Genomic DNA, 26,285 nt, shown 5'->3' on the forward strand with positions numbered 1-26,285 from the left:
GTGGTGAGTGAGTGGTGTATGAGTGAGTGGTGAGTGAGTGGTGAGTGAGTGGTGAGTGTGTGGTGAGTGAGTGGTGAGTGAGTGGTGAGTGAGTGGTGAGTGTGTGGTGAGTGAGTGAGTGGTGAGTGAGTGGTGAGTGAGTGGTGTATGAGTGAGTGGTGAGTGAGTGGTGAGTGAGTGGTGAGTGTGTGGTGAGTGAGTGGTGAGTGAGTGGTGAGTGAGTGGTGAGTGAGTGGTGAGTGAGTGGTGAGTGAGTGAGTGGTGAGTGAGTGAGTGGTGAGTGAGTGAGTGGTGAGTGAGTGGTGAGTGGTGAGTGAGTGAGTGGTGAGTGAGTGAGTGGTGAGTGAGTGGTGAGTGAGTGAGTGGTGAGTGAGTGGTGAGTGAGTGAGTGGTTCTATGGAGCTGAAGGCTGCTTCTGTTCTTCAGCTCCTAAACCAAGAAAGATCATAACCATCATCATCACCATCATCACTACCATCACTACCACCATCACTACCACCATCACTACCACCATCATCATCACCATCATCATCACCATCATCACTACCATCACTACCACCATCACTACCACCACCATCATCACTACCACCATCACTACCACCACCATCATCACTACCACCATCATCATCACCATCACTACCATCATCATCATCATCACCATCATCACCATCATCATCACTACCATCATCACCATCACCATCATCACTACCACCAACACCATCATCACTACCACCATCATCACCACCATCATCACCATCATCACTACCACCATCATCACCATCACTACCAACATCATCATCACCATCATCACCATCACTACCAACATCATCATCACCATCACCACCATCACTACCACCATCATCATCACTATCACTACCACCATCATCACCATCACTACCACCATCATCACCATCATAACCATCACTACCAACATCATCATCACCATAACCACCATCATCACCATCACCACCATCACTACCACCATCATCATCACTATCACTACCACCATCATAACCATCACTACCAACATCATCATCACCATAACCACCATCATCACCATCATCATCACCACCATCATCACCATCACTACCACCATCATCACCATCATCAACACCACCACTATAGCAACATCACTACCATCATCCAAATCACTACCATCACCACTAGAGCACCATCACCACCATCATCTCATCACCACCATCACCTTACTGAGGCGTTGTGGTGGTAGTGGTTGTGGTGGTGGTGGGAGTGGTGGTTGTGGTGGTGGTGGTGGCTGTATACCTGTGGTGGTGGTAGTGGTTGTGGTGGTTGTGGTGGTGGCTGTGCACCTGTGGTTGTGGTGGTGATGGTTGTGGTGGGAGTGGTGGTTGTGGTGGTGGTTGCGTACCTGTGGTGGTGGTGATGGTTGTGGTGGTGGTGGTGGTTGTGGAGGTTGTGGTGGTTGTGGTGGCTGCATACCTGTGGTGGTGGTGGTTGTGGTGGTTGTGGTGGTGGTGGCTGCGTACCTGTGGTGGTGGTGGTTGTGGTGGTTGTGGTGGTTGTGGTGGTGGTGGCCGCATACCTGTGGTGGTGGTGGTGGTTGTGGAGGTTGTGGTGGTTGTGGTGGTGGTGGCCGCATACCTGTGGTGGTGGTGGTGGTTGTGGAGGTTGTGGTGGTTGTGGTGGTGGTGGCTGCATCTGTCTCCGTGTCTCTGTTGCGCAGCGCCAGGATGCGGTGATGGAGCGCCGCAAACAGCTGTCCCGTGTCTTTCAGGCTGGCCTGGGACACGGGGGAGACACGGGGGGGGAGACACGGGGGGGAGACACGGGGGAGAGAGACACGGGGGGGGAGACACGGGGGGGGAAACACGGGGGGGGGAGACACGGGGGGAGACACGGGGGAGACACGGGGGGAGACACGGGGGGGGGAGACACGGGGGGGGAGACACGGGGGGAGACACGGGGGAGACACGGGGGAGACACGGGGGGGGGGGAGACACGGAGGGGGGGAGACACGGGGGGGGAGGGGAGACACGGGGGGGGAGACACGGGGGGAGACACGGGGGGGGGGGGAGACACGGGGGGAGACACGGGGGGGGGAGACACGGGGGGAGACACGGGGGGGGGGAGACACGGGGGGGGAGACACGGGGGGGGAGACACGGGGGGAGACACGGGGGGAGACACGGGGGAGACACGGGGGGGGGGAGACACGGGGGGAGACACGGGGGGAGACACGGGGGAGACACGGGGGGAGACACGGGGGGGGGGGAGACACAAGAGATGGAGTGATGTGGTACAGGAGGATGTGGAGCTGAGTGGACTTGCCGATGACTGGTACCAGCGGTGTCAAGATCGGCCTCAGTGGAGGAGGCTCGTGAAGGACGCTACTGGGCAGTTGGAGGCAGTCGCCCTCCAGCAACAACGGAGGGCGGAGGAGCGACGCTCACAACAACGAGCGGAGCGCCGGGTGGCTAAAGCACAGCAAGTTGGTACAGTAGGGGGCACAGGTGGTGCATCAGTCAGTCATCTCGGTCATCTCGGTCAGTCGACCCGTGGCACCTGGGTCTGCCCCGTGACCTCCTGCCAGCGGGCGTTCGACACTTCACGTGGCCTCAAGGTGCACTTGGCCTGGCACAAGCGTCGTGGTGACGTCACCGCCACTTAGTGGCGAATGGTGGTTGTTGTTGTTGTGTGTGTCTGTGTCTCTGTGTGTGTCTGTGTGTGTCTCTGTGTGTGTGTATATCTGTGTGTGTGTCTGTGTGTGTCTCTGTGTGTGTGTGTCTGTGTGTCTGTGTGTGTGTCTGTGTGTGTGTGTGTGTCTGTGTGTGTGTCTGTGTGTGTCTCTGTGTGTGTGTGTCTGTGTGTCTGTGTGTGTCTGTGTGTGTGTCTGTGTGTGTGTCTGTGTGTGTCTGTGTGTGTGTCTGTCTGTGTGTGTGTGTCTGTGTGTGTGTCACTCACGGTGATGAGGAAGACTCGCACTCTCTGCTCGTCCGCGTCGAGCGCCGTGACGCGCACCCCGCGCTCGCTCGCCTTGTCCAGCTGCATGTGTGCCCACACCTTGGTGTTCAGGATCAACCGCAGGCTGCCCTGGGTACGCATCACTGGGGGCACGGGGGGGGGGGAGGAGTGGTGAGTGGTGAGTACTAGTAGTGATGGGTGTGCACACAGTGACTAGGTACACGTTAGCCCGGGGGCTGTACCCCTCTTTAGGGTGTTGGGTAGAAGGCAGAGGTCGCAAACGGGTTTTGATTCCTTACCCGTACCCGGCCGCATCAGGGTCGCAAACGGGTACCCGTACCCGTACCTGTCCATACCCGTACCCTACCCGTACGGGTGTCGGGTAGGGTACGGGTGTCGGGTAGGGTACGGGTGTCGGGTAGGGTATCGGGTAGGGTACGGGTGTAGGGTAGGGTACGGGTGTCGGGTAGGGTACGGGTGTCGGGTAGGGTACGGGTATCGGGTAGGGTACGGGTGTCGGGTAGGGTACGGGTATCGGGTAGGGTACGGGTGTCGGGTAGGGTACGGGTATCGGGTAGGGTACGGGTGTCGGGTAGGGTACAGGTATCGGGTAGGGTACGGGTGTCGGGTAGGGTACAGGTATCGGGTAGGGTACGGGTGTCGGGTAGGGTACGGGTATCGGGTAAGGTACGGGTATCGGGTAGGGTACGGGTATCGGGTAGGGTACGGGTGTCGGGTAGGGTACGGGTGTCGGGTAGGGTACGGGTATCGGGTAGGGTACGGGTGTCGGGTAGGGTACGGGTATCGGGTAGGGTACGGGTATCGGGTAGGGTACGGGTGTCGGGTAGGGTACAGGTATCGGGTAGGGTACGGGTGTCGGGTAGGGTATCGGGTAGGGTACGGGTATCGGGTAGGGTACGGGTGTCGGGTAGGGTACGGGTGTCGGGTAGGGTGTCGGGTAGGGTACGGGTGTCGGGTAGGGTACGGGTGTCGGGTAGGGTACGGGTGTCGGGTAGGGTGTCGGGTAGGGTACGGGTATCGGGTAGGGTGTAGGGTAGGGTACGGGTGTCGGGTACCCGGTTGTGACCTCTGGTAAAAGGGGCCATTACCCCTTCGTGTTAGGGACCTTCTTCTGTGTTATTGCTAAAACAGGACCCTGCGGAGTGGGCTGGTAGGAACGAATAACCAAATAATATAAACATCATGTATTATTACACTTGTTTAGCCAGGAAAGCCTCACTGAGTCTAAAGGTTTTTGTAGGGTCCTGCCAAGTGTTTGCAATAGGGGGCGATGTTGCTACACCTAATCGGACGATACGAAGGGAGAGTTTGAGGCCTAGTTCTAGGCTTTAGGCCTAGCTGTAGGCTTTAGGCCGTTGTGAGTTAATTTTTTATTTTAATGTTTTAATTAAAAGCTATCTCAGGGAATTATAAGGGAATGTTAAACTTGTTTAGCCAGGAAAGCGTCACTGAGTCTAAAGGTTTTTGTAGGGTCCTGCCAAGTGTTTGCAGTAGGGGGCGATGTTGCTATACCTAATCGGACATCGGACGGACGGACGATCTAATCTATTGTAGGCTGGTCCACTTGGTTCCTACCTATAAGTGTTGCCTCCTAAGAAGGCTCCGTCTCCATACAACCAACTACACTAGTCGTAGTGAGTAGCGAGTGTTAGTAGTGAGTGTTAGTGGTGAGTGGTGAGTGTTAGTGGTGAGTGTAGTGAGTGTGGTGGTGAGTTAGTGGTGAGTAGTGGTGAGTGGTGGTGAGTGTGGTGGTGAGTGTGGTGGTGAGTGTGGTGGTGAGTGTGGTGGTGAGTGTAGTGAGTGTGGTGGTAAGTGTGGTGGTGAGTGTGGTGGTGAGTGTGGTGGTGAGTGTAGTGGTGAGTGTAGTGGTGAGTGTGGTGGTGAGTGTAGTGGTGAGTAGTGGTGAGTGGTGGTGAGTGTGGTGGTGAGTGTGGTGGTGAGTGTGGTGGTGAGTGTGGTGGTGAGTGTGGTGGTGAGTGTGGTGGTGAGTGTGGTGGTGAGTGTAGTGGTGAGTGTAGTGGTGAGTGTGGTGAGTGTGGTGGTGAGTGTAGTGAGTGTGGTGGTGAGTGGTGGTGAGTGTAGTGGTGAGTGTGGTGGTGAGTGTAGTGGTGAGTGTAGTGGTGAGTGTAGTGGTGAGTGTGGTGGTGAGTGTGGTGGTGAGTGTGGTGGTGAGTGTGGTGGTGAGTGTAGTAGTGAGTGTAGTGGTGAGTGTAGTGGTGAGTGTAGTGAGTGTGGTGGTGAGTGTGGTGGTGAGTGTAGTGGTGAGTGTGGTGGTGAGTGTGGTGGTGAGTGTAGTGAGTGTGGTGGTGAGTGTGGTGGTGAGTGTTAGTGGTGAGTGTGGTGAGTGTGGTGGTGAGTGTGGTGGTGAGTGTGGTGGTGAGTGTAGTGGTGAGTGTGTTGAGTGTGGTGGTGAGTGTAGTGGTGAGTGGTGAATGTTAGTGGTGAGTAGTGGTGAGTGTAGTGGTGAGTGTAGTGGTGAGTGTGGTGAGTGTGGTGGTGAGTGTAGTGAGTGTGGTGGTGAGTGTTAGTGGTGAGTAGTGGTGAGTGGTGGTGAGTGTGGTGAGTGTGGTGGTGAGTGTGGTGGTGAGTGTAGTGGTGAGTGTGGTGGTGAGTGTAGTGAGTGTGGTGGTGAGTGTGGTGGTGAGTGTAGTGGTGAGTGTTAGTGGTGAGTAGTGGTGAGTGGTGGTGAGTGTAGTGGTGAGTGTGTTGAGTGTGGTGGTGAGTGTAGTGGTGAGTGGTGAATGTTAGTGGTGAGTAGTGGTGAGTGTAGTGGTGAGTGTAGTGGTGAGTGTGGTGAGTGTGGTGGTGAGTGTAGTGAGTGTGGTGGTGAGTGTTAGTGGTGAGTAGTGGTGAGTGGTGGTGAGTGTGGTGGTGAGTGTGGTGGTGAGTGTAGTGGTGAGTGTAGTGAGTGTGGTGGTGAGTGTGGTGGTGAGTGTAGTGGTGAGTGTAGTGGTGAGTGTGGTGAGTGTGGTGGTGAGTGTAGTGAGTGTGGTGGTGAGTGTAGTGGTGAGTGTGGTGGTGAGTGTGGTGGTGAGTGTGGTGGTGAGTGTTAGTGGTGAGTGTGGTGGTGAGTGTGGTGGTGAGTGTAGTGGTGAGTGTAGTGGTGAGTGTAGTGGTGAGTGTAGTGGTGAGTGTGGTGGTGAGTGTGTTGGTGAGTGTGGTGGTGAGTGTGGTGGTGAGTGTAGTGGTGAGTGTAGTGGTGTGTGTGGTGGTGAGTGTGGTGGTGAGTGTGGTGGTGAGTGTGGTGGTGAGTGTAGTGGTGAGTGTAGTGGTGAGTGTAGTGGTGAGTGTGGTGGTGAGTGTGGTGGTGAGTGTGGTGGTGAGTGTAGTGGTGAGTGTAGTGGTGAGTGTGGTGAGTGTGGTGGTGAGTGTAGTGAGTGTGGTGGTGAGTGTGGTGGTGAGTGTGGTGGTGAGTAGTGGTGAGTGTTGGTGGGTGGTGGTGAGTGTGGTGGTGAGTGTAGTGGTGAGTGTGGTGGTGAGTGTGGTGGTGAGTGTAGTGGTGAGTGTAGTGGTGAGTGTGGTGAGTGTGGTGGTGAGTGTAGTGAGTGTAGTGGTGAGTGTGGTGGTGAGTGTAGTGGTGAGTAGTGGTGAGTGTAGTGGTGAGTGTAGTGGTGAGTGTTAGTGGTGAGTGTAGTGGTGAGTGTAGTGGTGAGTGTGGTGGTGAGTGTAGTGGTGAGTAGTGGTGAGTGTAGTGGTGGTGAGTGTGGTGGTGAGTGTGGTGGTGAGTGTAGTGGTGAGTAGTGGTGAGTGTAGTGGTGAGTGTAGTGGTGAGTAGTGGTGAGTGTAGTGGTGAGTAGTGGTGAGTGGTGGTGAGTGTAGTGGTGAGTGTAGTGGTGAGTGTAGTGGTGAGTGTAGTGGTGAGTGTAGTGGTGAGTAGTGGTGAGTGTAGTGAGTGTAGTGGTGAGTAGTGGTGAGTGTAGTGGTGAGTGTAGTGGTGAGTGTAGTGGTGAGTGTGGTGGTGAGTGTAGTGGTGAGTGTAGTGGTGAGTGTGGTGGTGAGTGTAGTGGTGAGTGTAGTGGTGAATGTAGTGGTGAGTGTGGTGAGTGTAGTGGTGAGTGTAGTGAGTGTGGTGGTGAGTGTAGTGGTGAGTGTAGTAGTGAGTGTGGTGGTGAGTGTAGTGGTGAGTGTGGTGAGTGTAGTGGTGAGTGTAGTGAGTGTGGTGGTGAGTGTAGTGGTGAGTAGTGGTGAGTGTAGTGGTGAGTGTAGTGAGTGTAGTAGTGAGTGTAGTGGTGAGTGTAGTGGTGAGTGTAGTGAGTGTGGTGGTGAGTGTAGTGGTGAGTAGTGGTGAGTAGTGGTGAGTTACCCAGGCGAGATTGTAGAGACCCATCGTCAAGGGAGGCCATGTCGTTGAGCCGGAGACTCCCGCGGCCTCGCTCCACCCAAGACTGGACAGCAGCGTCCAGAACAAACAACTTGCACTGCACCTAGCCGGGAACATAGACACACACAGTACAACATTTACTCACACACACACAACACTCACACTCACACACACACAGTACAACATTCACTCACACACACAACAACAACATTCACACACACACACACAGTACCACACACACACACAGTACAACATTCACTCACACACACAACACTCACACACACACACAACACTCCACACACACACAGTACAACACACACACACACAGTACAACATTCACTCACACACACAACACTCACTCACACACACAACACTCACACACACACACAACACTCACACACACACAACACACACACACACAGTACAACACACACACACACAGTACAACATTCACTCACACACACAACACTCACACACACACACACAACACTCACACACACAGTACAACATTTACTCACACACACACACACAACAACATTCACTCACACACACAGTACAACACTCACACACACACAACACTCACACACACAACACTCACACACACACACAACAACACTCACACACACACACAACAACACTCACAGTACAACATTCACACACACACAGTACAACACTCACACACACACAGTACAACACACACACACACACAGTACAACATTCACTCACACACACACAACACTCACACACACACACACAGTACAACACACACACACACAGTACAACATTCACTCACACACACAACACTCACACACACACACACAACACTCACACACACACACAACACTCACACACACACACACAACACTCACACACACACACAGTACAACATTTACTCACACACACACACACAACAACACTCACAGTACAACATTTACTCACACACACACACACACAACACTCACACTCACACACACACAGTACAACACACACACACAGTACAACATTCACTCACACACACAACACTCACACACACACACAACACTCACACACACACACAACACTCACACACACACACACACAACACTCACACACACACAACACTCACACACACACAACACTCACACACACACACAACACTCACACACACACACAACACTCACACACACAGTACAACACTCACACACACACACACACAACACTCACACACACACAACACTCACACACACAGTACAACACTCACACACACACACAACACTCACACACACACAACACACACACACAGTACAACTCACACACACAGTACAACACTCACACACACACAACACTCACACATACACACACAACACTCACTCACACACACAACACTCACTCACACACACAACACTCACACACAACACTCACACATACACACACAACACTCACACATACACACACAACACTCACTCACACACACAGTACAGCATTCACTCACACATGCAACACTCACACACACAGTACAACACTCACACACACACACAACACTCACACATACACACACAACACTCACACATACACACACAACACTCACTCACACACACAACACTCACACATACACACACAACACTCACACACACACACAACACTCACACATACACACAACACTCACACATACACACAACACTCACACATACACACACAACACTCACACACACACACAACACTCACACACACACACAACACTCACACACACACACAGTACAACATTTACTCACACACACACACACAACAACACTCACACATACACACAGTACAACACTCACACACACACACAACACTCACACATACACACACAACACTCACACATACACACAGTACAACACTCACACATACACACAGTACAACACTCACACATACACACACAACACTCACACATACACACACAACACTCACACACACACACAACACTCACACACACACACAACACTCACACACAACACTCACACACACACACACACAACACTCACACACACACACAGTACAACACTCACACACAAACACAACACTCACACACACACACAACACTCACACATACACACACAACACTCACTCACACACACAACACTCACACATACACACACAACACTCACTCACACACACAACACTCACACACACACACAACACTCACACACACACACAACACACACACACACAACACTCACACATACACACAGTACAACACTCACTCACACACACAACACTCACTCACACACACACACAACACTCACACATACACACACAACACTCACACACACACAACACTCACACACACACACACAACACTCACACACACACAACACTCACACATACACACACAACACTCACACACACACAACACTCACACACACACACACAACACTCACACACACAACACTCACACACACAGTACAGCATTCACTCACACACACACACACAACACTCACACACACACAACACTCACACACACACACACAACACTCACACACACAACACTCACACACACACAACACTCACACACACACACACAACACTCACACACACAACACACACACACACACACACTCACACACACACACACAACACTCACACACACACAACACTCACACACACACACACAACACTCACACACACAGTACAGCATTCACTCACACATACAACACTCACACTCACACAACAACACTCACACACACACACAACACTCACTCACACACACAACACTCACTCACACACACAACACTCACACACACACACAAAACACTCACACACACACACAACACACACACACACACAACACTCACACACACACAACACTCACACACACACAACACTCACACACACACACACAACACTCACACACACAACACACACACACACACAACACTCACACACACAACACTCACACACACAACACTCACACACATACAACACTCACACTCACACAACAACACTCACACACACACACAACACTCACTCACACACACAACACTCACTCACACACACAACACTCACACACACACACAAAACACTCACACACACACACAACACACACACACACAGTACAACACTCACACACACACACAGTACAGCATTCACTCACACATACACACAACACTCACACATACAACAACACTCACAGTTTCGATTTAAAGCTTTCGTGACTGCAGCAGGGATTCATCTTATTGGTTCTTTCGGTAAAGTCACCACGTAGAAGGAAAATATTAAAATAATAAAATAATAAAACATAATAAAATAATAAAACATAATAAAATAATAAAACATAATAAAATAATAAAACATAATAAAATAATAAAGCATAATAAAATAATAAAACATAATAAAATAATAAAACATAATAAAATAATAAAACATAATAAAATAATAAAACATAATAAAATAATAAAACATAATAAAATAATTCTCACGACGTTTCGGCCACAACGCAAGCAGCCGTCCTCAGGTGAAGAACAGGTCTGTCGAGACGCTGTCTTTCCGACAGACCTGTTCTTCACCTGAGGACGGCTGCTTGCTGGTGGCCTCCGTGTAGTGGGTAGTGTAGTGTAGTATATAATGTATAGTAGTGTGTAGTAGTGTGTAGTGTAGTGTGTAATGTAGTGTATAGTGTAGTGTATAGTGTAGTGTAGTAATGTATAGTGTAGTGTATAGTGTAGTGTGGTAGTGTATAGTGTAGTGTAGTAGTGTATAGTGTAGTAGTGTATAGTGTGTAGTGTAAAGTGTGTAGTGTATAGTGTAGTGTAGTAGTGTATAGTGTAGTAGTGTATAGTGTGTAGTGTATAGTGTAGTGTAGTAGTGTATAGTGTAGTGTAGTAGTGTATAGTGTAGTAGTGTATAGTGTGTAGTGTATAGTGTGTAGTGTAGTGTATAGTGTAGTAGTGTAAAGTGTGTAGTGTATAGTGTAGTGTAGTAATGTATAGTGTAGTGTATAGTGTAGTGGTGGTAGTGTATAGTGTAGTGTAGTAGTGTATAGTGTAGTAGTGTATAGTGTGTAGTTTTAAGTGTGTAGTGTATAGTGTAGTAGTGTCGTGTATAGTGTATAGTATATAAAGTAGTATATAATGTAGCGTAGAGGCTACCTGCAGCACGTTGCTCTCCGCCTCTTCGCCAGTCCGTGTCTCCACGGTCTCCAGCAGGCAGCGCTTGCTGGTGGCCTCTGTGTAGGCAGCAGCCGACTCCTCCAGCGTACGCAGACACGGGGAGGGAGACACGCCTGGGGGGGAGACACGGGGGGGGAGATGGGGGGGGGAGACACGGGGGGGGGAGATGAGGGAGGGAGACACGGGGGGGGGAGACACGGGGGGGGAGATGGGGGGGGGAGACACGGGGGGGGAGAGACGGGGGGGGAGATGGGGGGGGGAGAGACGGGGGGGGGAGATGGGGGAGGGAGACACGGGGGGGGGAGACACGGGGGGGGAGATGGGGGGGGAGACACGGGGGGGGAGACACGGGGGGGGAGATGGGGGGGGGGAGACACGGGGGGGGGAGATGAGGGAGGGAGACACGGGGGGGGGGAGACACGGGGGGGGAGATGGGGGGGGGAGACACGGGGGGGGGAGAGACGGGGGGGGGAGATGGGGGGGGGAGAGACGGGGGGGGGGAGATGGGGGAGGGAGACACGGGGGGGGGAGACACGGGGGGGGAGATGGGGGGGGGGAGACACGGGGGGGGGAGAGACGGGGGGGGAGATGGGGGGGGGAGAGACGGGGGGGGGAGATGGGGGAGGGAGACACGGGGGGGGGAGACACGGGGGGGGAGATGGGGGGGGGAGACACGGGGGGGAGATGGGGGAGGGAGACACGGGGGGGGGAGACACGGGGGGGGAGATGGGGGGGGAGACACGGGGGGGAGACACGGGGGGGGAGATGGGGGGGGGAGACACGGGGGGGGGAGATGAGGGAGGGAGACACGGGGGGGGGAGACACGGGGGGGGAGATGGGGGGGGGAGACACGGGGGGGGGAGAGACGGGGGGGGAGATGGGGGGGGGAGAGACGGGGGGGGGAGATGGGGGAGGGAGACACGGGGGGGGGAGACACGGGGGGGGAGATGGGGGGGGAGACACGGGGGGGGAGATGGGGAGGGAGACACGGGGGGGGGAGACACGGGGGGGGAGATGGGGGGGGGAGACACGGGGGGGGGAGACACGGGGGGGGAGATGGGGGGGGGGGAGACACGGGGGGGGAGATGGGGGAGGGAGACACGGGGGGGGGGAGACACGGGGGGGGAGATGGGGGGGGGGAGACACGGGGGGGGGAGACACGGGGGGGGAGATGGGGGGGGGAGACACGGGGGGGGGAGACACGGGGGGGGGGAGATGGGGGAGGGAGACACGGGGGGGGGAGACACGGGGGGGGCGGGGGGGGAGATGGGGGGGGGGGAGACACGGGGGGGGGAGACACGGGGGGGGAGATGGGGAGGGAGACACGGGGGGGGGAGACACGGGGGGGGAGATGGGGGGGTGAGACACGGGGGGGGGAGACACGGGGGGGGAGACACGGGGGGGGGGAGACACGGGGGGGGGAGACACGGGGGGGGAGATGGGGGGGGGAGACACGGGGGGGGGAGACACGGGGGGGGGAGATGGGGGGGGGAGACACGGGGGGGGGAGACACGGGGGGGAGACACGGGGGGGGGAGACACGGGGGGGGGAGATGGGGGAGGGAGACACGGGGGGGGGAGATGGGGGAGGGAGACACGGGGGGGGGAGACACGGGGGGGGGGAGATGGGGGGGGGAGACACGGGGGGGGGAGACACGGGGGGGGAGATGGGGGGGGGAGACACGGGGGGGGGAGACACGGGGGGGGAGACACGGGGGGGGGAGACACGGGGGGGGGGAGACACGGGGGGGGAGATGGGGGGGGGAGACACGGGGGGGGGAGACACGGGGGGGGGGAGACACGGGGGGGGGAGATGGGGGGGGGAGACACGGGGGGGGGAGACACGGGGGGGGGAGATGGGGGGGGGAGACACGGGGGGGGGGAGACACGGGGGGGGAGATGGGGGAGGGAGACACGGGGGGGGGGAGACACGGGGGGGGGGAGATGGGGGGGGGGAGACACGGGGGGGGGAGACACGGGGGGGGAGACACGGGGGGGGGGAGACACGGGGGGGGGGAGATGGGGGAGGGAGACACGGGGGGGGGAGATGGGGGAGGGAGACACGGGGGGGGGAGACACGGGGGGGGGGAGATGGGGGGGGGAGACACGGGGGGGGGAGACACGGGGGGGGAGATGGGGGGGGGAGACACGGGGGGGGGAGACACGGGGGGGAGACACGGGGGGGGGAGACACGGGGGGGGGAGACACGGGGGGGGAGATGGGGGGGGGGGAGACACGGGGGGGGGAGACACGGGGGGGGGAGACACGGGGGGGGAGATGGGGGGGGGAGACACGGGGGGGGAGATGGGGGGGGGGAGACACGGGGGGGGAGACACGGGGGGGGGAGACACGGGGGGGGGAGACACGGGGGGGGAGATGGGGGGGGGGAGACACGGGGGGGGAGACACGGGGGGGGAGATGGGGGAGGGAGACACAGTTACACAGTGAGTGTGATACACGGTGAGTGTGATGGTGAGGGTGAGCATGAGGGTGAGTGCGAGGGTGAGCGTGAGGGTGAGCATGAGGGTGAGTGCGAGGGTGAGCGTGAGGGTGAGCGTGAGGGTGAGTGCGAGGGTGAGCGTGAGGGTGAGCATGAGGGTGAGTGCGAGGGTGAGCGTGAGGGTGAGTGTGATACACGGTGAGTGTGATGGTGAGGGTGAGTGTGAGGGTGAGCACGAGGGTGAGCGTGAGGGTGAGCGTGAGGGTGAGTGTGATACACGGTGAGGGTGAGCATGAGGGTGAGCGTGAGGGTGAGCGTGAGGGTGAGCGTGAGCGTGAGGGTGAGTGTGATACACGGTGAGGGTGAGCATGAGGGTGAGCATGAGGGTGAGCGTGAGGGTGAGGGTGAGTGTGATACACGGTGAGGGTGAGCATGAGGGTGAGCATGAGGGTGAGTGCGAGGGTGAGCGTGAGGGTGAGTGTGATACACGGTGAGTGTGATGGTGAGGGTGAGTGTGAGGGTGAGCATGAGGGTGAGCATGAGGGTGAGCGGTGAGGGTGAGCGTGAGGGTGAGTGTGATACACGGTGAGTGTGAGGGTGAGCATGATACACGGTGAGGGTGAGCATGAGGGTGAGTGCGAGGGTGAGCGTGAGGGTGAGTGTGATACACGGTGAGGGCGAGCGTGAGGGTGAGTGCGAGGGTGAGTGTGAGAGTGAGCATGATACACGGTGAGGGTGAGCGTGAGGGTGAGTGTGAGTGTGAGTGTGATACACGGTGAGGGTGAGCGTGAGGGTGAGTGTGAGTGTGAGTGTGATACACGGTGAGGGTGAGCATGAGGGTGAGTGCGAGGGTGAGCGTGAGGGTGAGCGTCATACACGGTGAGGGTGAGCATGAGGGTGAGTGTGAGGGTGAGCATGATACACGGTGAGGGTGAGCGTGAGGGTGAGCGTGAGGGTGAGTGTGATACACGGTGAGGGTGAGCATGAGGGTGAGTGCGAGGGTGAGCGTGAGGGTGAGCGTGATACACGGTGAGGGTGAGCATGAGGGTGAGTGCGAGGGTGAGCATGAGGGTGAGTATGATACACGGTGAGCGTGAGCATGAGGGTGAGTGCGAGGGTGAGCGTGAGGGTGAGTATGAGGGTGAGTATGAGGGTGAGTGTGATACACGGTGAGGGTGAGCGTGAGGGTGAGTATGAGGGTGAGCATGAGGGTGAGTGTGATACACGGTGAGGGTGAGCATGAGGGTGAGTGCGAGGGTGAGCGTGAGGGTGAGTATGAGGGTGAGTATGAGGGTGAGTGTGATACACGGTGAGGGTGAGCGTGAGGGTGAGTATGAGGGTGAGCATGAGGGTGAGTGTGATACACGGTGAGGGTGAGCGTGAGGGTGAGTATGAGGGTGAGCGTGAGGGTGAGTGTGATACACGGTGAGCGGTGAGCGTGAGGGTGAGCGTGAGGGTGAGTATGAGGGTGAGTGTGAGGGTGAGTGTGATACACGGTGAGCGGTGAGCGTGAGGGTGAGCGTGAGGGTGAGTATGAGGGTGAGTATGAGGGTGAGTATGAGGGTGAGCGTGAGGGTGAGTGTGATACACGGTGAGCGGTGAGCGTGAGGGTGAGCGTGAGGGTGAGTATGAGGGTGAGCGTGAGGGTGAGTGTGATACACGGTGAGCGGTGAGCGTGAGGGTGAGCGTGAGGGTGAGTATGAGGGTGAGTATGAGGGTGAGTATGAGGGTGAGCGTGAGGGTGAGTGTGATACACGGTGAGCGGTGAGCGTGAGGGTGAGTGTGAGGGTGAGTATGAGGGTGAGTGTGAGGGTGAGCATGAGGGTGAGTGTGATACACGGTGAGGGTGAGTGCGAGGGTGAGCATGAGGGTGAGTGTGAGGGTGAGCATGAGGGTGAGTGTGATACACGGTGAGGGTGAGTGCGAGGGTGAGCATGAGGGTGAGTATGATACACGGTGAGGGTGAGCATGAGGGTGAGTGCGAGGGTGAGCGCGAGGGTGAGTATGAGGGCGAGTATGAGGGTGAGCGTGAGGGTGAGCGCGAGGGCGAGTATGAGGGTGAGCATGAGGGTGAGTGCGAGGGTGAGCGCGAGGGCGAGTATGAGGGTGAGGGTGAGTTTACCGGTGAGCGTCGACACGCCGGGCGAGTGATTCCCGCGTGACGACGGCGACGATGACGTCATCAAGGTTGTTGTTGTTGACGTGGTGGCTGCTGCTGTTGTTGTTGTTGTTGACGTCTCCCCCCCCTCCTCCCCCCCCTCCCCTCCGTCCCGCTCGCTGCCCTCAGCTCCACGCTCAGCCTCGTCGCCACGCACAGGGCTCTGTCACGGGGGTCACGGGGGGGTCACGAGGGGTCACCGGGGGGGGAGGGGGGGGTCACGGGGGGGGGTCACAGTGGGGGGGGAAAGGGGGTCATGTGGGGGTCACGGGGGGAGGGAGAAGGGGGCATGGGGGGGGGGGGGCATGGTATTGGTGGTTGTGGTGGTTGTGGTCGCTGTGGTGGGAGTAGTGGTTGTGGTGGATGTGGTGGTTGTGGTAGTGGTTGTTGTGGTAGTGGTTGTTGTGGTAGTGGTTGTTGTGGTAGTGGTTGTTGTGGTTGTGGTGGTTGTGGTGGCTGTGGTGGTTGTGGTGGTTGTGGTGGTTGTGGTGGTTGTGGTGGTTGTGGTAGTGGTTGTTGTGGTTGTGGTAGTGGTTGTTGTGGTAGTGGTTGTTGTGGTTGTGGTGGTTGTGGTGGCTGTGGTGGTTGTGGTGGTTGTGGTAGTGGTTGTTGTGGTAGTGGTTGTTGTGGTAGTGGTTGTTGTGGTTGTTGTGGTAGTGGTTGTTGTGGTAGTGGTTGTTGTGGTTGTGGTGGTTGTGGTGGCTGTGGTGGTTGTGGTGGTTGTGGTGGTTGTGGTGGTTGTGGTAGTGGTTGTTGTGGTAGTGGTTGTTGTGGTTGTGGTGGTTGTGGTGGCTGTGGTGGTTGTGGTGGTTGTGGTAGTGGTTGTTGTGGTAGTGGTTGTTGTGGTAGTGGTTGTTGTGGTTGTGGTGGTTGTGGTGGTTGTGGTAGTGGTTGTTGTGGTTGTGGTGGTTGTGGTGGCTGTGGTGGGAGTAGTGGTTGTGGTGGTTGTGGTGGTTGTGGTAGTGGTTGTTGTGGTTGTGGTGGTTGTTGTGGTTGTGGTGGCTGTGGTGGTTGTGGTGGTTGTGGTAGTGGTTGTTGTGGTAGTGGTTGTTGTGGTAGTGGTTGTTGTGGTGGTTGTGGTGGTTGTGGTGGCTGTGGTTGTTGTGGTGGTTGTGGTGGTTGTGGTGGCTGTGGTGGTTGTGGTGGCTGTGGTGGTTGTTGTGGTGGCTGTGATTGTTGTGGTGGCTGTGGTTGTTGTGGTGGCTGTGGTTGTTGTGGTGGTTGTGGTGGTTGTGGTGGCTGTGGTGATTGTGGTGATTGTGGTGGTTGTTGTTGTACTCACCACCACCCTCTCGTTCATGTTTTGTCCGAAGACGAATGTTGTTTCTGTGGCTGGGAACAGCAACTCTCCCTCTGCCTTGGAGCGTCCCCTACAGAGACACAGGGGGGACACGGGGAGACAGGGTGAGACACGGGGAGACACGGTGAGACATGGGAGAGACACGGTGAGACATGGGAGAGACACGGTGAGACACGGGGGAGACACGGTGAGATATGGGGAGACACGGTGAGACACGTGGGAGACACGGGGGAGACACGGTGAGACACGGTGAGACACGGGGGAGACACGGTGAGACACGGGGGAGACACGGTGAGACAGGGGGAGACACGGTGAGACACGGGGGAGACACGGTGAGACAAGGGGGAGACACGGTGAGACAGGGGGAGACACGGAGAGACACGGTGAGACACGGGGGAGACACGGGGAGACACGGGGTGACACGGGGGAGACACGGGGGAGACACGGGGGAGACACGGGGAGAGACACGGGGAGAGACACGGGGAGAGACACGGGGAGACACGGTGAGACACGGTGAGACACGAGGAGACACGGTGAGACACGGGGAGACACGGGGAGACACGGTGAGACACGAGGAAACACGGTGAGACACAAGGAGACACGGGGGAGACACGGGGGAGACACGAGGAGACACGAGGAGACACGAGGAGACACGGTGAGACACGGTGAGACACGAGCAGACACGGTGAAACACGAGGAGACACGGTAAGACACAAGGAGACACGAGGAGACACGGTGAGACACGAGGAGACACGGTGAGACACGGGGAGACACGGGGGAGACACGGGGGAGACACGAGGAGACACGGTGAGACACGGTGAGACACGAGGAGACACGGTGAGACACGGGGGGGGGGGGGTAGTGGTTGTTGTGGTGGTAGTTGTGGTAATTGTTGTTGTTGTGGTGACGGTGGTTGTTGTGGTGGTGATGGTTGTGATGGTTGTTGTGGTGGTGGTTGTGGTGGTTGTGGTGGTGGTGGTTGTGGTGGTGGTTGTGATGGTTGTTGTGGTGGTTGTGGTTGTGGTGGTGGTTGTGATGGTTGTTGTGGTGGTAGTGGTTGTTGTGATGGTTGTTGTGGTGGTAGTTGTGATGGTTGTTGTGGTGGTAGTTATGGTGATTGTTGTTGTTGTGGTGACAGTGGTGATGGTTGTGGTGGTTGTTGTGGTGGTGGTGGTTGTGGTGGTTGTTGTGGTGGTGGTTGTTGTGGTGGTGGTGGTTGTGGTGGTTGTGGTTGTTGTGGTTGTTGCGCTGTCCTCTGACCCCCACACTGGCTGTGGTAGACACTGCAGGAAGTAGTTTGTCCCAGAATCCTCCTCTGATGAACCGCCAACTTCCTGTCCATTCCACAACAATCACCACAATTTTACAACAACCACCACCACCACAACCACCACCACCACCACAACCACAACCACCACCACCACCACCACCACAACCACCACCACCACCACAACCACCACCACCACCACCACAACCACCACCACCACAACCACCACCACGACCACCACCACCACCACCACAACCACCACCACCACAACCACCACCACGACCACCAACTCAACAACAACCAACTCAACAACAACCATACTCAACAACAACCTTGGTTGTGGTAGTGGTTGTGGTGGTGATAGTGGTGGTGATAGTGGTGGTGGTGGTAGTTGTGGTGGTGGTAGTTGTGGTGCTACTGACCTTGTCTCTCTTGGTTGTTGTTGTTTTTTTGTTGTTGTTCTGCTTCTCTGCTGGAGGCAGGAGGCTGGCCGGGTCCTTGGAGGCCTTGGGGGGGGGGGGGGGGCACGGGGGGGGGGGGGGTCGTCATCCTCACCTTGGCACTTACTCACTCACTCACTCACCCACTCGCCCGCCAGCTCACCCACCCACCCACTCACTCCTCGCCCACCCGCTCACCCGCTCACCCACTCGCCCGCTCACCCACTCACTCACCCGATCACCCACCCACTCACCCACTCACCCACCCACTCACCCACTCACTCACTCACTCACCCACCCACTCACTCACTCGCCCACCCGCTCACCCACTCACACACTCACCCACCCACCCACCCGCTGACCCACTCACTCACTCACCCACCCACTCACCAACTCACTCACCCACCCACTCACACACTCACCCACCCACCCACCCGCTCACCCACTCACTCACTCACCCACCCACTCACCCACTCACTCACTCACTCACTCACCCACCCACTCACACACTCACCCACCCACCCACCCGCTGACCCACTCACTCACTCACCCACCCACTCACCCACTCACTCACCCACCCACTCACACACTCACCCACCCACCCACCCGCTCACCCACTCACTCACTCACTCACCCACCCACTCACACACTCACCCACCCACCCGCTCACCCACCCACTCACTCACTCACCCACCCACCCACCCACTCACCCACTCACTCACCCACTCACCCGCTCACCCGCCCGCCCGCCCCACCCACATCAAGAATTCCGTGCTGCAGCTGTGGCCATCAGAGGAGCCTGTGACAAAGTGTGACGTGTCTCCGCGTGTCTACCCCCACCCTCCACGTGTCTCCACGTGTCTCCACGTGTCTCCCCGTGTCTCCGCGTGTCCACGTGTCTCCCCGTGTCTCCCCATGTCTCTCCATGTCCCCGTGTCTCACCATGTCCCCGCGTGTCTCCGCGTGTCCCCGCGTGTCTCCGCGTGTCTCCCCCACCCTCCCCGTGTCTCCCCGTGTCTCCGCGTGTCTCCACGTGTCTCCACGTGTCTCCCCCACCCTCCACGTATCTCCCCGTGTCTCCCCGTGTCTCCGCGTGTCTCCCCGTGTCTCCCCGTGTCTCCGCGTGTCTCCCCGTGTCTCCGCGTGTCTCCCCGTGTCTCCCCGTGTCTCCGCGTGTCTCCCCGTGTCTCCACATGTCTCTCCATGTCCCCGTGTCTCACCATGTCCCCGCGTGTCCCCGCGTGTCCCCGCGTGTCTCCCCCACCCTCCCCGTGTCTCCCCGTGTCTCCGCGTGTCTCCGCGTGTCTCCCCCACCCTCCACGTGTCTCCCCGTGTCTCCCCGTGGCTCCCCGTGTCTCCACATGTCTCCCCGTGTCTCCCCGTGTCTCCCCTGCGTGCCGACGTGTCCGTACTCACGTCTCCCCGTGTCTCCGTGTCTCCCTGTGTCTCCTCCGCGTCTCCCCGAGCCGTCTCCTCCGTGTCTCCCTGTGTCTCCTCGGCGTCTCCCCGTGTCTCCCCGGCGTCTCCCCGCATATCCCCGGCATCTTCCCGTGTCTCCCCAGCGTCTCCCCGTGTCTCCGCGTCTCCCCGTGTCTCCGTGTCTCCCCGTGTCTCCCCAGTGTCTCCCTGCGTCTCCACCGTGTCTCCCCGATCTGTCTCCTCCGCTTCACCGGACGCCTTTTCACTGGCAGAACCTTCAGGCAGAGATGCAACGGAGGAACCTACAACAGCAACAACCGCCACAACCACAACTACAATTCAACCACAACACTAACCGCCACAACAACAACAACCGCCACAATCACAATTCAACCACAACACTAAACGCCACAACAACAACAACCGCCACAATCACAACCGCAATTCAACCACAACACTAACCGCCACAACAACAACCGCCACAACCACAACTCAACCACAACACTAACCACCACAACAACAACAACCGCCACAACCACAACCACAATTCAACCACAACACTAACCGCCACAACAACCGCCACAACCACAACCACAATTCAACCACAACACTAACCGCCACAACAACCGCCACAACCACAACCACAATTCAACCACAACACTAACCACCACAACAACAACCGCCACAACCACAACCACAATTCAACCACAACACTAACCACCACAACAACAACAACCGCCACAATCACAACCACAATTCAACCACAACACTAGCCGCCACAACCACAATTCAACCACAACACTAACCACCACAACAACAACAATCGCCACAACCACAACTACAATTCAACCACAACACTAACCACCACAACAACAACTGCCACAACCACAATTCAACCACAACACTAAACGCCACAACAACAACAACAACTGCCACAACCACAATTCAACCACAACACTAAACGCCACAACAACAACAACCACCACAACTAGAGGCCGACCAAAATTCGGTTTCGGCTGGCCTCTAGCCACAACCACAATTCAGCCACAACAACCGCCACAACTACAGTAACAATTAAACTACCACTAATCAACAACCATCATGTGAATGCGTGAGAGGGTAGGTGAGTGGATGAGTGGGTGAGTGGGTGAGCGGATGGGTGAGTGAGTGGGTGAGCGAGTGAGTGGATGGGTGAGTGAGTAGGTGGGTGAGTGGGTGAGTAGGTGAATGGGTGAGTGACTGCGTGGGTGAGTGACAGAGTGGGTGAGTCGGTGAGTTAATATGTGAGTGAATGTGTGAGTGCGTGGGTGAGTGAGTGAGCAGGTGAGTGAGTGGGTGAGTGGGTGAGTAGGTGAATGGGTGAGTGACTGCGTGGGTGAGTGACAGAGTGAGTGAGTCGGTGAGTTAATATGTAAGTGAGTGAATGTGTGAGTGCGTGGATGAGTGAGTGAGCAGGTGAGTGAGTGGGTGAGTGGATGAGTGGGTGGGTGGGTGAGTGGGTGGGTGGGTGAGTGAGTGGGTGAGTGAGTGAGCAGGTGAGTAGGTGCGTGAGGGGGTAGCTCACCAAGGAAGGGGGGAGGGTGTAGCGTGGCTGGCTTCAGCAGAGGCACCGTCAGTGTCTTCTCTACTCCCACAGAGACAGAAAGAGGGTGGTGAGTGGGTGGGTTAGTGGGTAGGTGAGAGAGTGGGTGGGTGAGTGGGTGGTGGGGTGGGTGAGTGGATGGTGAGTGGGTGGGTGAGTGAGTGGGTGAGTGAGTGAGTGGGTGGGTGAGTGAGTGAGTGAGTGGGTGAGTGGGTTAATGGGTAGGTGAGAGAGTGGGTGGGTGAGTGGGTGATTGAGTGGACGAGTGATTGAGTGAGTACGCGAATGATTGTGTGATTGGGTGAGGGGGTGGGTGGGTGAGTGGGTGAGTGGCAGAGGTCGCAACCAGGTACCCGATACCCGGCTACCCGTACCCAGCCGGGTACGGGTAAGGAATCAAAACCCGTTTGCGACCTCTGGTGAGTGGGTGGGTGAGTGGGTCAGTGGGTGGGTGAGTGGGTGGGTGGGTGAGTGAGTGGGTGAGTGAGTGGGTGGGTGAGTGGGTGGGTCAGTGGGTGGGTGAGTGGGTGGGTGAGTGAGTGGGTGAGTGAGTGAGTGGGTGGGTGAGTGAGTGGGTGAGTGGGTGGGTCAGTGGGTGGGTGAGTGGGTGGGTGAGTGAGTGGGTGAGTGAGTGGGTGGGTGAGTGGGTGGGTGAGTGGGTGGGTCAGTGGGTGGGTGAGTGGGTGGGTGAGTGAGTGGGTGAGTGAGTGAGTGGGTGGGTGAGTGAGTGGGTGAGTGGGTGAGTGGGTGAGTGGGTGAGTGGGTGGGTGAGTGACTGAGTGAGTGGGTGGGTGAGTGGGTGGGTGAGTGGGTGAGTCACCAGCTGCAGGAGGAGGAGGTTGCTGAGTAGGAGGGGCGTGGAGCGTCGCTGGGCGGAGAACCGAGCGAAACTTCACTCCTGACTCAGCTGGAGACACGGGGGGGAGACACGGTGGGAAACACGGGTGGACACACGGGGGGAGACACGGGGGTAGACACGGGGGGAGACACGGGGGTAGACACGGGGGGGAGACACGGTGGGGGGAGACACGGTGGGGGGAGACACGGTGGGGGGAGATACGGTGGGGGGAGACACGGGGGGAGACACGGGGGGAGACACGGGGGGAGACACGGGCGGAGACACGGGCGGAGACACGGGGGGGAGACACGGTGGGGGGAGACACGGTGGGGGGAGACACGGTGGGGGGAGATACGGTGGGGGGGAGACACGGGGGGAGACACGGGGGTAGACACGGGGGGGAGACACGGTGGGGGGAGACACGGTGGGGGGAGACACGGTGGGGGGAGATACGGTGGGGGGAGACACGGGGGGAGACACGGGGGGGAGACACGGGCGGAGACACGGTGGGGGGGAGACACAGTGGGGGGGAGACACGGTGGGGGGAGACACGGGCGGAGACACGGTGGGGGGAGACACGGTGGGGGGAGATACGGTGGGGGGAGACACAGTGGGGGGAGACACAGTGGGGGGAGACACGGGGGGGGAGACACGGGGAGGGGGGGTAGACAGTGAGTGTCCCTATGCATCTGTTCTTTTGTCTCCATCAATGTCCCCGTGACCCCCCCTCCCCCGTGACCCCCCCATGACCCCACCCTCCCGTGCCCCTCACCCTCGTGACCCCCCCCATGACCCCACCCCCCCGTGCCCCTCACCCTCGTGACCCCCCCATGACCCCACCCCCCCCATGCCCCTCACCCTCGTGACCCCCCCATGACCCTACCCCCCGTGCCCCTCACCCTCGTGACCCCCCCATGACCCCACCCCCCGTGCCCCTCACCCTCGTGACCCCCCCATGACCCCACCTCCCCATGCTCCTCACCCTCGTGACCCCCCCATGACCCCACCCTCCGTGCCCCTCACCCTCGTGACCCCCCCATGACCCCACCCCCCGTGCCCCTCACCCTCGTGACCCCCCCATGACCCCACCCCCCGTGCCCCTCACCCTCGTGACCCCCCCATGACCCCACCCCCCGTGCCCCTCACCCTCGTGACCCCCCCATGACCCCACCCCCCGTGCCCCTCACCCTCGTGACCCCCCCATGACCCCACCTCCCCATGCCCCTCACCCTCGTGACCCCCCCATGACACCACCCCCTGTGCCCCTCACCCTCGTGACCCCCCCATGACCCCACCCCCCGTGCCCCTCACCCTCGTGACCCCCCCATGACCCCACCCCCCGTGCCCCTCACCCTCGTGACCCCCCCATGACCCCACCTCCCCATGCCCCTCACCCTCGTGACCCCCCCATGACACCACCCCCTGTGCCCCTCACCCTCGTGACCCCCCCATGACCCCACCCCCCGTGCCCCTCACCCTCGTGACCCCCCCATGACCCCACCCCCCGTGCCCCTCACCCTCGTGACCCCCCCATGACCCCACCCCCTCTGCCCCTCACCCTCGTGACCCCCCCATGACCCCACCTCCCCGTGCCCCTCACCCTCGTGACCCCCCCCATGACCCCACCCCCCGTGCCCCTCACCCTCGTGACCCCCCCATGACCCCCCCCCGTGCCCCTCACCCTCGTGACCCCCCCATGACCCCCCCCCCCCCGTGCCCCTCACCCTCGCTGCTTCTCCCAGCGATGAGCGTCGCCGGCTTCAGACGAAAACCACTCGGCTTGGACTCCTCTATGGTGGGGGGGTCACGGGAGGGGGGCGGGGTCACGGGGGGGGGTCACAGGGGAGGAGGTCACGGGGGCGGAGTCACGGGGGGGGGCATCACAGGGGGCGGGTTCACAGGGGGGCGGAGACGCGGGGAGGGAGACGCGGGGAGGGAGACGCGGGGAGGGAGACGCGGGGAGGGAGACGCGGGGAGGGAGACGCGGGGAGGGAGACGCGGGGAGGGAGACGCGGGGAGGGAGACGCGGGGAGGGAGACGCGGGGAGGGAGACGCGGGGAGGGAGACGCGGGGAGGGAGACGCGGGGAGGGAGACGCGGGGAGGGAGACGCGGGGAGGGAGACGCGGGGAGGGAGACGCGGGGAGGGAGACGCGGGGAGGGAGACGCGGGGAGGGAGACGCGGGGAGGGAGACGCGGGGAGGGAGACGCGGGGAGGGAGACGCGGGGAGGGAGACGCGGGGAGGGAGACGCGGGGAGGGAGACGCGGGGAGGGAGACGCGGGGAGGGAGACGCGGGGAGGGAGACGCGGGGAGGGAGACGCGGGGAGGGAGACGCGGGGAGGGAGACGCGGGGAGGGAGACGCGGGGAGGGAGACGCGGGGAGGGAGACGCGGGGAGGGAGACGCGGGGAGGGAGACGCGGGGAGGGAGACGCGGGGAGGGAGACGCGGGGAGGGAGACGCGGGGAGGGAGACGCGGGGAGGGAGACGCGGGGAGGGAGACGCGGGGAGGGAGACGCGGGGAGGGAGACGCGGGGAGGGAGACGCGGGGAGGGAGACGCGGGGAGGGAGACGCGGGGAGGGAGACGCGGGGAGGGAGACGCGGGGAGGGAGACGCGGGGAGGGAGACGCGGGGAGGGAGACGCGGGGAGGGAGACGCGGGGAAGGAGACGCGGGGAGGGAGACGCGGGGAGGGAGACGCGGGGAGGGAGACGCGGGGAGGGAGACGCGGGGAGGGAGACGCGGGGAGGGAGACGCGGGGAGGGAGACGCGGGGAGGGAGACGCGGAGAGGGAGACACGGGGAGGGAGACACGGGGAGGGAGGCACGGGGAGGGAGACACGGGGAGGGAGACACGGGGAGGGAGACACGGGGAGGGAGACACGGGGAGGGAGGCACGGGGAGGGAGACACGGGGAGTCTCACCGGAATCGCTGTCTGAGCTGTTTGCCGATTGACTGGGAGGCGAGGTCATGAACACGTTCCTAGAGATCACTGGGTAGGAAGGGGAGGGGGTGAGTAAGTGGCTGGGTGAGTGGGTGGGTGAGTGGGTCAGTGGGTGGGTGAGTGGGTGAGTGGGTGGGTGAGTGGGTGGGTGGGTGAGTGGGTGGGTGGGTGAATGGATGGGTGGGTGAATGTATGGGTGAGTGGGTGGGTGGCTGAGTGGGTGGGTGGCTGGCTGAGTGGGTGGGTGAGTGGGTAGATGAGTGGGTGAGTGAGTGGGTGAGTGAGTGGGTGAGTGAGTGGGTGAGTGGGTGAATGGGTGGGTGAATGGGTTGGTGAGTGGGTAGTTGGGTGAGTGGGTAGTTGGGTGAGTGGGTGAGTGGGTAGGTGGGTGAGTAGGTGAGTGGGTGAGTAGGTGAGAAGGTGGGTGAATGGGTGGGTGAGTGGGTGGGTGAATGGGTGGGTGAATGGGTTGGTGAGTGGGTAGTTGGGTGA

The 26,285-nt window shown here is 58.7% G+C and overlaps 1 protein-coding gene across 4 annotated transcripts in view; it reads right to left on the reverse strand.

The window, feature by feature from the left end:
• Positions 1–332: 332 nt before the first annotated feature.
• The window catches only part of LOC144953717 (uncharacterized), a 29,477-nt gene continuing 3,524 nt past the window's right edge, over positions 333–26,285 (reverse strand). Inside the window, exons 5-18 of one of the 4 annotated variants that reach the window (XM_078884281.1) lie at positions 25,773–25,841; positions 24,576–24,641; positions 22,834–22,920; positions 21,996–22,055; positions 20,429–20,706; positions 18,995–19,078; positions 18,566–18,639; positions 17,288–17,375; positions 15,970–16,168; positions 11,388–11,521; positions 7,264–7,384; positions 2,940–3,082; positions 1,621–1,759; positions 333–429 (exon numbers count right to left, since the gene is read on the reverse strand). In XM_078884281.1, the coding sequence (XP_078740407.1) occupies positions 395–429; positions 1,621–1,759; positions 2,940–3,082; positions 7,264–7,384; positions 11,388–11,521; positions 15,970–16,168; positions 17,288–17,375; positions 18,566–18,639; positions 18,995–19,078; positions 20,429–20,706; positions 21,996–22,055; positions 22,834–22,920; positions 24,576–24,641; positions 25,773–25,841 (1,577 nt within the window). In that variant the 3' untranslated portion in view covers positions 333–394. Of the gene's footprint in view, positions 430–1,620; positions 1,760–2,939; positions 3,083–7,263; positions 7,385–11,387; positions 11,522–15,969; positions 16,169–17,287; positions 17,376–18,565; positions 18,640–18,994; positions 19,079–20,428; positions 20,734–21,995; positions 22,056–22,833; positions 22,921–24,575; positions 24,642–25,772; positions 25,842–26,285 lie in introns of all 4 variants that reach the window. The other 3 variants (XM_078884280.1, XM_078884283.1, XM_078884282.1) reach the window with 3 other exon arrangements.

Source organism: Lampetra fluviatilis, chromosome 81 (genome assembly GCF_964198595.1).
Source record: "Lampetra fluviatilis chromosome 81, kcLamFluv1.1, whole genome shotgun sequence".
Classification (NCBI taxonomy): Eukaryota; Metazoa; Chordata; class Hyperoartia; order Petromyzontiformes; family Petromyzontidae; genus Lampetra; species Lampetra fluviatilis.